General features: G+C 37.3%; 2 protein-coding genes across 3 annotated transcripts; one reads left to right on the forward strand and one right to left on the reverse strand.

Moving 5' to 3' along the window:
* The first annotated feature begins 180 nt into the window (after positions 1 to 180).
* LOC110845771 (ATP-dependent translocase ABCB1) lies at positions 181 to 5419 on the forward strand. Its single transcript, XM_022092273.2, has 18 exons — positions 181 to 255; positions 327 to 499; positions 572 to 721; positions 947 to 1439; positions 1506 to 1808; positions 1880 to 1930; positions 2010 to 2213; positions 2298 to 2356; positions 2423 to 2816; positions 2885 to 3304; positions 3379 to 3683; positions 3767 to 3910; positions 3989 to 4145; positions 4214 to 4337; positions 4404 to 4477; positions 4557 to 4763; positions 4834 to 4896; positions 4962 to 5419. The coding sequence occupies exons 1-18, from the start codon at positions 181 to 183 to the stop codon at positions 5238 to 5240; spliced, it is 3675 nt and encodes a 1224-aa protein (XP_021947965.1). The 3' UTR covers positions 5241 to 5419.
* LOC110846489 (LIM and senescent cell antigen-like-containing domain protein 1) lies at positions 5289 to 7500 on the reverse strand. Of its 2 annotated transcripts, none has more exons than XM_022093260.2 (8): positions 7353 to 7500; positions 7028 to 7278; positions 6775 to 6957; positions 6543 to 6725; positions 6296 to 6472; positions 5979 to 6224; positions 5815 to 5882; positions 5289 to 5749 (listed from the first exon to the last, which is right to left on the reverse strand). In XM_022093260.2, exons 1-8 carry the CDS (start codon positions 7375 to 7377, stop codon positions 5584 to 5586), a joined length of 1299 nt encoding a protein of 432 aa, XP_021948952.1. In that variant the 5' UTR covers positions 7378 to 7500; the 3' UTR covers positions 5289 to 5583. The 2 variants fall into 2 exon arrangements, with proteins under 2 accessions (XP_021948952.1, XP_035705756.1); XM_035849863.1 differs by having other exon boundaries at positions 5967 to 6224.
* Between the last annotated feature and the right edge of the window lie 3031 nt (positions 7501 to 10531).

A 10531-nucleotide genomic window follows, 5' to 3' on the forward strand; every position in this document is an offset into this window, starting at 1 on the left:
AAATATGATCATTTCGTTGAGCTGGTAACAATCAACAAAGTATTTATGCGTATGAAATGTTGCCAAAGTTGCTTGACAACTCTACCAAATGTCAAGCTACGTTGAAATGTTGCAATTCGATCTTGTCTGCAATTAAAGTTATTAGTTAGCCAAGTCTCACTATCAACACCTCTTTTAATGATGTCACACGATGCACACAATCCTACTGGTACTAGTGCCGAAGAGCATTTTCCTAAAGTCAGCTACCGAAGATTGGTAAATTTAATGGATACGAATGGATATGAAATTATTGTCTGCATTGATAAAGGTGTATTAAAAACATGTAGTTTCGTTTCGCCACAAGAAAAGAAAAGGCATTTTTGTATCTTGGAATTGGCTTTTCCATATTGGCTGGAATTCTGACTCCAATCGTCAACAAAGTATTTGGAACTTTTGTGCAGACGTTGATGGATAGCAAAGCTCAAAATAATTGCATGGACACAAAGAAGTGTGATTCTCCGTGAGTAGTTTTTTGCCTTTTCTTGTTGAGTTAATTCATATCCTAATGAAAAACATTATAATTTTCCTTTAGTGAAGAAGTACGCATAAAATTGAATGAAATCATGATCAACACGATACTTTTAGTCGCTTGCCAGCTAGTGGTTGGATATGCATTCTGTGTCTGTCTCAAATGGGTGTCTGACCATCAGGTAGCAAAACGTAGAGTTCTTCCCACATTGCAGTATCAAGAATTATTTATTTTCAAAGGTGTACCGCACTAAACAACTATTTTTTGAAAGATTGCTCCGACAATCTATCGGATGGCATGATGTCCAGCACCACTCGAAATTTATATCACGACTTGTACAGTAATGCCATATGAAAAAAATACATATGTATAAAAATGCATACATAAATGTGCCAAATTTTGTACATATGTTCCAAACCTTTTCTAATATCCGTTTAGGAATGGGGCCAAGATTCAGAGAGCCACGGGAGAAAACTTGGGCATATGCTTTTCACTTCTGGTCAGTTCGATAATTGCACTGGGAAATGCTCTTTATCACGGATGGTTCTTGACCCTGGTCTCGTTGCTACTTATGCCACTTTTGGTGTGGGTCACGTACTATGCAAATGCCCTAGAGACACGCTGTTCTGAAGAACAGGATTTAGCGTATGGGGACGCTGGAACAGTTGCGGCCGAGGCTCTGGGGAATATTAAAACCGTGGCGGCCTACAGTGGGGAGCTTGTGGAGCAGGAGCGTTACGAAAAAGAGCTTCGGAATGCACTCTCTTCCGGAATTCGACGTGGTCAAGCCATGGGGATAAGTGATGGGCTCACGCTGCTCATTTTCTACGCCAGCACCGCATTTACATTGTGGTTAGGTTCATTTCTCATCTTTGAATATCGAAGTGGAAATGCTGCTTGGGGTCAGAGCAGTCCAAAGAATATTCTCACCGTAATTGACAATTTGATTAATTAAGTTTGTTTTTATATTTAAATTTTGGTTAATGTTGAATTTCAGGTGTATTTAAACTTGGTTATGGCTGCGTATGAATTTGGAGAAGGGATTTCTTATTTTGAAATGTTTGCGGAGGGTCGGATAGCTGCTGGAGGATTCCATCAGGTGATTGACAAGGTGTCAGAGATTGACCCCCTTGCTGACCAGGGTCAAATTCCTGGCGAGGATCTGAAAGGGAACATTGAAATAAAAAATTTACACTTCTCTTACCCAACCCGTCCAACGGAGGAGGTACTGAAGGGGATCAACATCAGTATAAAAGCTGGCCAAACGATAGCTTTCGTGGGCCATAGTGGTTGTGGCAAAGTGAGTCTGCTTTATTTTTTTACAATAATTTTTCTAAAGCAAAGCATAAAATTTACTCAACTTTTTTTAAGTCCACTATGATTCAACTGCTTCAAAGATTCTATGATCCTCAGAGGGGACAAGTGAGTCAACTCGGAAAATACTGAGCATACATATAACGTACTTATGCATAATCTGATGAATGGTCGTGGTCATTTATAGATTTCATTTGATGGTCACGACATCAAAGACCTGAATGTGGGCTGGTTGCGGATGCAAATTGGCGTAGTGAGACAAGAACCGACCATGTTCAGTGGTTCCATATCTGACAACATTCGGTTAGCAAAACCCTCCGCTACAGATGCAGAAATCGAGGCTGTTTGCAAACTAGCGAATGCTCACGACTTTATTATGAAATTTCCAGAGGTTTTACTTTTATGTTCAAATTATTACTTGCGAACTCCTACACATATTCGAATTACGGACGAAAAATAATTAACATTTTTGTAGAAATATAACACAATGTTGGGAGATCGTGGCGCGTTAATTAGTGGGGGACAGAAACAACGGTAAATTTCGTTAAGCCGTTTACGCATAATAAAAATAGAAAATTTGGTTTGGAAAATATTTTATAGTCTCGGAATAGCTCGAGCTATAATTAATAATCCTCGGATTGTCATGCTCGACGAGGCGACTTCCGCCCTGGACATGGAGAGTGAACGCTCAGTCCAGTCCGCCCTGGAGGCAGCACGCAGGGGTCGGACGATGGTGGTTGTGGCGCATCGCTTATCAACCGTGCAATCTGCAGATCTCATAGTTTTCATTAAAGATGGTCAGGTCCTGGAACGCGGAACGCATCAACAACTTTACGACAAACGTGGAGCATATTTTCAACTCCTGCAAACCCAAACTTTCGACAACAAACCACACTCGAGCGTGTCTAAAGGATCACTTGCGAGTAAATCAGACTTGGGACTCTCAACAATATCGTTAGTACCAACTGAAGGGGACCCCATCAAAGATTTTAAGGTTCACCTCAACACTGAATAATTCCAATTTTTTAAAAACACAATATCAGAATTTGTGGACATTTTTAGGGAACACCAAGACCTATCTCGGCACATAAAATTTTTAAAATCTGGATGCTAAATTTCCCCGAGTGGAGATGGTTGTTTCTTGGGGCGATCGTTTCCCTTTTTCTCGGCTGCGTTCAAATTATTCATGGGGTTTTGTTTGGTAAAGTGATACGAGTGTGGGGGCTCCCAGATACGAAAGAAACCAGGACGGCTGCCCACATGGGCGGTGCAATGTTCTTGGGATTAGCGTTTCTCTCTGGAATTGCTGCTCTCTTGAAAGGAGTCGCATTTGCCATGTCGGGAGAAAAACTCACATTTCGTATCAGGTCTGGAATCTTTAAGGCAATGATGTTCCAAGACATCGCGTGGTTTGAAGAGAAACAGAACCATCTTGGGGCTTTGTGCACTAGACTCAGCGAAGATGCAGCCTTGGCTCAAGGGGTGATTTTCGAATATTTATTATTTAAGTGATAAGTACTTATCGGACTGATTAAAAAAAATACTTATTTAAATAGGTAACTGGAATTCGCATGGGAAATATGATTCAGGGGTTCACGTCAATCTTCATTTCTACAATTTTGGCATTATATTACTCTGTCAAATTGGGAATGGTCGGAATTCTGTTTTTGCTTATTTTAAACATTTTGGGCTACTTGGAAGAAATTTATTTGGTTGATGAGGCTGAAGATGATCTTGTAAATGTTGAGAACAGTTCTATGCTTATGGCTCAAGCTGTGGGCCAAATTAGAACAATCGCCAGTTTGCACATTGAACAGAAATTCATACAAGATTACACACAATGTCTTGAGAATACTAAAAGGTTTTAAAAAATTTGTTATTATGTCTTCCAATTGGTTTTACAATAACTGGGACACGTTTATAATTACATTATTTTTCCTGAAGGGTTAATTTGAAGCCCCTGCATATCAGAGGGTTAGTGATGGGCATGTCGCAGTCCTTCACGTGGTTTGCGTACATTATTCTCGTATTTTATGGATCTCAATTAATGCTGACTGAAGGCAATTTGACCGTGGCGGACATCGTGGCGTGAGTGATACGAACAATCAAGGTGTTATTTATGTGTTGCTAATACTTGATTTAATTTATGTCGACCCGATTGATTAGGGTGGGTCAATTTATCACGTTCGGAACTCAGGTGGTGGCCGAAGCGATGGCGAGTGCCCCAAATTATTACAAGGCAAAAATTGCATGTGGTCGCATTCTCAAACTAATACAAATGACGCCAACAATAAAACGAAATCAAGGGACCAAGATTCCCACCGTAATTACTACGAAAAAATTATATAATAATGCACTACTTGTACCTATATACATATGTATTTTTAACAGAATAATATAAAAGGCAAGCTGGAGTTTTATCGAGTAAACTTTGCTTATCCTAGTCGACCTTCGGAATTGATAATAGAAAATTTTTCATTTCGTTGTGAGCCTGGCAAACACATTGCTATCATTGGTAATTATTTTAACACTAGCAATTTTAAATTTTACTTCAAATCACTTAACAATTACTAACATCCAGGTCCGTCGGGGTGTGGGAAATCTACTCTGGTCAAATTGATTCAACGATTTTATGATCCTACGGGAGGATTTGTGGTATTACTTATATGTACCCAAAGTAATTAAACATGTCCTTCTGCTTTTGATAACTTTGTCTCGTTAAATATTACTGTAGAAATTGGATGATCATAAATTCACAGACCTCGACGTGGACACTGTCCGTAGATCCATTGGAATTGTATCACAAGAACCCGTCCTTTTTGACAGATCTATTGCAGAAAATATCGCATACGGAGATAATTTAAGGATAATTCCAATGCAGGAAATAATCCAAGCAGCGAAACAAGCCGACATTCATGACTTTGTTGACTCCTTGGCTGATGTATGTATATAGGAACTAGGTTTGTATTTATATGCTAACAGTTGAGTATATTCTGAACATTTTTTATCAGGGGTACAATACGCGAGTCGGTCAATTAGAAGGCATGCTGTCTGGAGGCCAAAAGCAGAGAGTCGTAAGAATCATGAACCTTGGTTTTAAGATAGACTGAAATCTTCACTATCTCTAAAAATGCAACAGGCAATAGCTCGCTCTTTGATACGGAAACCTAGAATTTTCCTGAACGATGAAAGTACTAGCGCTTTAGATGCCACAACTGAGGAAATTATTCAGCACACCTTGGATTCCGTGTCGAAGGGGAAAACATGCATCACTATTTCTCACCAACCCAACGCCATTCGAACGGCCGACTGGGTCCTGGTGTTGGACGCCAAAGGGAAGCTAGTCGAGCAAGGGTCGGCTGCCAAACTTCTTAAAAAGTCACAATTTTTTGCTCAATTCTCTTCAACAACGAGATGATGAAAAGAAAGACTGGTAAATAAATCGTATTTTAGTGCATCCAACCCGTCTTTATAATTATTTTATTACACCTGAAAATTTTGAGAGATGAGGTAGGATTTTTATGTATATTTACATATTTATAGAAAGTGCGTTCAACACAGAATTATTGCAGTAATTTATTAACAAGCTAATCCTAAGATGAATAATTTTAATGAAATACGATAAGCTTTTTTGACCCAAATATATGCTATGAGGTCGAACGTTAATTGTCCCATGAGGGGTTTAATTCAAATTAATTGTACTGCATATTATTTTAAACTCATTTTACACGAAGGCATCCTCACTTACGTCCATACATTGTTTAAAACTGGCTTGATTTTGATCTAAATGCTGCACTAATTGGGCTCATGGATCTCCTCGATAAGGCTGAGTGAGTCCGTTCCTGTCCCGTTCTTACCACTTTCTTCAGGGCTTTCTTCCGTTCCTCTTTTGACTTTAGGCAATCTACACACGTTCGGTTGTGGAAACTAAAATAATATAAATATATGCATTAACCAAAAAATTGTAAACTTTCCATAAAAATGATACTAACTGTTCTTGGCAGTAGGGTTCCTCGTCCACGGAATAATACGTGCGTTCATCCAATAGCAGGTTACAATCCTGTTCATTTTAACCATATTTAGCAAGTGTTTAGACCAATGCTTTCCTAATTTGCATCATTTGCGTAGCACTCGCATATCGTACATATGTATACACCTTGCAATAGAAACAATGTGGATGATATTGACGTCCAAGGGCTATGACTGCATCTCCGGTCAATACTTGGCCAACTCCTTTTCCACAGTCGTGACATTTTGGTGCAAACTGTTTCACCCAATCTGATTTACAATAGGCTTTGTCCATCTCAGAAATGTAGTTGTCTTCTCGCAAAATCCTCTTGCAAGTAGCACAACGAAGACAGCAATCCCGATGCCATTTTTTTCCTAGTGCAAGAATGCCATCCTGTACACACAAAATGTATGTTTATATACATTAACTTATGAACAATGAGTGCATTGATTTATGTAACTCACATGTCGAATTGGCTCATTGCATTCGGCACATTTTGGAGAAAACACTTTATGAAAATCCTCCTCGCAATACAGGTTGCCATTCTTTTTCAAGTAATTATTCCCAGGAAGTGGTTTAGCGCATTCACAGCAAACAAAGTGCTCCTTGTGGAACGTTCCACCCATAGCTTTGGTCATTTCCTGCGAAATAAATTGGACAAAAATTGTTTCAAATAATTACAGCAGTGGTCAAAGCTAATAAATTATTCACCTTTTGATCTCGAATTGGTTCCGAGCAGGTGTAACATTTCGGGGAAAAGAGTTGGTGAAAGTCTTCCTCGCAATAGAAACTCCCCTTCCTTTCATAATAAGTGAACGGACAGAGAACTTGCGAACATTTTTTGCATGTGAAACATAACAAATGGTAATTACGGTTCAGCGCTTTCACTGGGACCTGGAAATTTCTAATATTATTTAAGCATTCATATAACTTAAATCTATACCTCAAAAACAGTTTTGGCACAGCTAAAGCATTTGGGCAGAAACAGTTGGTTGTAGTCATGCTCGCAATATGGTTTTCCGTCCTTTTCCATGAATTTTTCGGGATTCAGAACTTTTCCACATTGACCACAGTGAAAGCAATCCGAATGCCAGGTTTTTTGCATGGCAAAGACTTCGTCCCAATACTGCATATTTAAATCAAGTAACGGATTAATCGGCTATTATCATTTATCAAGATTTGATAATAAGGGAAACCTCATGAACTGGCATTTTGCATGCAAAGCATTCCTTGTACCCTTGAAGACTCGAGGGCGATTCCAGCCTCATCTGGGCAAAGTCCAAAGTCACGTCGTCCGAGTCATCGGAGGAAAACCGTGGGCTGGGGCTGTGCGTGGGACTTCGCCCTTGACTTCCAAGAGAGTCCGAAAAATGTCGATTTCGACTCGGGAGATGTGGCACCTCATCCTTCACGACGGTGGGACGTTTCAGTGACCGAAAATTATTATCTGTTTACAATGCAAAACAAAACTTTTAAAACCAATTTAAAATTCCTGAAATCAAAATGAGTACAAGTTTATACCAAAAAAATCCTTGATTTTCACCATTATTGAAAGAATGCAGATTTCCGACTACCTTGATTGATCTGACGGGTTTGAAAGCAAGCAGGCTACTAAGCACAGATTTGCATTGTCCTTCGGTCATAATGTGATTATTACCACTCAACCGAACATAATCCTCTCTTAAGATTACCATATAAGTCTGGCATCCTCTTCATCATTCGACTACCCGTGTTCTTTGTCTGTAATCTGGATCTTCACACGTTAACTAACCTCAATCAACAACAAGAGTCATGACCATATAACTAAACATATTTAAACCATTACATGGATGTACATATCTTTGCAACCTGGAACATTAGCAGCCACGCAGCAACTATAAAAAATTAATCATCCTTTGCTGTTGCCGTGTTTGGAATGTCCTTAATAATTCCAGTCCAGTGGTTTGGTTAACCCATTAAATAAGTAAGAGCTAAATATCAGGAGGACTCATTTGTTATTGAAAGGTGACATTTAATGTTGAAATGATACATACGTGTATAACATACATAATCATTAATCAACATTATGGCTCTACTTATAATGGGTTTGGATTTAATTATTGAAAGACTAGATAATATTTACATGCATACAAAATTGGTACGTATGTTGAATACAAGTGGGAAATAGTTTCATATTGCATAAAATATATTTATATTCTGTTTTGTAGTCGTCATATCATAATATTTCGAACCCCACCCTTCGAGTTTGAGCAGGATGATGCACCAAAACATGCATAAAAAGCTGATTTATCTCCATCCCACAACTAACAAAAGCTTGTCCATGATATAGATAATTTATTTGGGCGGATCATTCTCTGTGCCAAATCTGTACCTGCAAAAAATGTACACATTCCGAATTTAAACCCAATCTGAATAAGCGAAGTGAGACATTTCATGCTTGCCTTCCACGCCTATGTATCTACGTCTACTCATCTTCTTGTGGGGCATACAAGTCAGTATTATATATAAAATGATGTAATGCAGCACTCTTCCAGAATGACATTTGCATAAATAAAACTAATGACAGTCAGTGCCCACCTACAAACCATATGCTACAAAAACTGTGATATGACCCATGATGTGAAATATCTGTAATCTGTAATCCCAGTCTAACTTTAAGTTGCTATTCGTGAGGGATGGAAATCGTGAGATAGCTTTATGCAAATTTCATTTTATGGATGCAAATAATATCGTTTATTAGTAATAAATAGCGGCAGCTTCTTCAAGTTTATTTCTCTCATTTATCTTAGGATTAGTGATGCAAATACATATGTATTTCCTTACAAGTAGATGAAAAATAGCACTCGAATAACAAAAAATGTTACTAGAACTTGAAAGTTTGGTTTGATTAAAAAACTCGACAACAAGTCCCCAAAAATATGTTGGAATTATTTTAGGTTTACTACTAATTTGTTGTAGCTTCCTAAAGAAAATGTCCGTGTAACCTAAATAAAACAATGCAACTACGCACATGAACATCCTTGGAGATTAAAAATGGATGGGTTTAAAATTATTATGCTACACAGACCTGACCACAAGAACGCAGAATGGCAATTATAATAATAATGGAGTTGGACATTTATGGACTCTACCACGACCATAATTGTCCAACTCCATGTTTCCATTCAGCCTACCCAACATTTTTTGATTTTGACATAATCACTCAAAATCACAATCAGACTTGTAATCTCCTCCTTTAATTTCGATTGTGGGTTCATCTCATTCTCACTCACTCACTGGACTGGAGTGATAAATAGGCAGTCATAACTTTTTTGTGGTAGCATCTTCGCTTGTTTCGCGTATTTTTGCAAGGAATGTTTGGAGGCAATGTGTGTGGGCGTGCGTGAGGTTTATTCATGATACTTGATTTAAGTTCTCTATTAAAGTTGATTACTATTTTTTCTATAATAAATGGATGCTATGAAATTCAGACTGGAGCATGTAAAATACGAATTTGCCTGATCAGTGATCAATAATTTCTGAAAATCATTTTGGTTTTATCTTCAGAAAATTACATATGTTCAGTTTCATGTGCAGATGTTTTTTGCGTAAAGTTATGTATATTTCGAATAATAATTAGAAAATAATAAGTCGTTTTTTATCAGTATTTCGTAATTTATTTTAACGAATAAAGTAATGTATTGCAGAGTTCAAATATTTAAAAGAATTTTCTAGGAAAACCTAACTGCAGTGTATTTTTAAATTCATACATAGAAGAAAAATGTATCTACTGAAATGTGGACAAATCTTGTGCCACAAGCTTGCATAAGTAAATTATCCTAAAATGCCTTCTTTACATTCAACAAAAATTGCCAATCACTATTTGACTCTGTCCGATTCAGGATGTGTTTTTAGTGAATGAGTTCATTTTCGTTAATTGCACTTAAGAAATGAAAAATAAAATATAGAGTTTACAATGTTTCACTAATCTCGCACGCGAGTCATGTTAAAAGAGAAATACAATGGAGATATTACTTAATTACAAACCAATCTTTGTAGAACCATTGATTGAGGTTCTAATATGAAATTCTATGTGTGTGAGTCACACCTAAATATTTATTGTCTGTAATTGTTGGGCTGCTAAATACCATTTAAAGTTGTTAAATATTTAATTTAGGTGTTTCTTCTAGTTTAATAATTCAATCAATAAGGAAACATTACCATTTGAAATAATGGTAAACACTCACGAACTTTCTAACGAGTTATTAAAATCATTCATTGCCTATGCTGTACCTATGCCATCGCCATACATAGATATGTAAATACATACAGATAGGACAGGATCTTAAAAGTGGCCATTTACAACATACACGTCTTTCATATATAATTGTATCAAATTACCTTCGCAATTATTGTTTATTTTAATCTAAAATACCCAATTGGTGTGATAGCATGTATTTATGTACGTATGTATTCAATTCTGAAATGCCTTCAAATTTGTCAAACTATTTAATTACTCATATTCACCGAAAATTCCTTTCGCCTCAACTCTTTTCTCCCCTCAAATAAAATTCAGTCCAATTTATGCATCATCATGTTTACCACAAAAGTTGTCGAAATGATTGGAAAAATCATAAAAATTTTGGAAGCAAGCATGTTATTCCCATTTATTTGGGACACTAAATCTAATACGCTGGATGTAACCAAGTCAAAGTATTCTC

The sequence above is a fragment of the Folsomia candida genome, unplaced genomic scaffold (assembly GCF_002217175.1).
Source record: "Folsomia candida strain VU population unplaced genomic scaffold, ASM221717v1 Fcan01_Sc003, whole genome shotgun sequence".
In the NCBI taxonomy this organism is placed as follows: domain Eukaryota; kingdom Metazoa; phylum Arthropoda; class Collembola; order Entomobryomorpha; family Isotomidae; genus Folsomia; species Folsomia candida.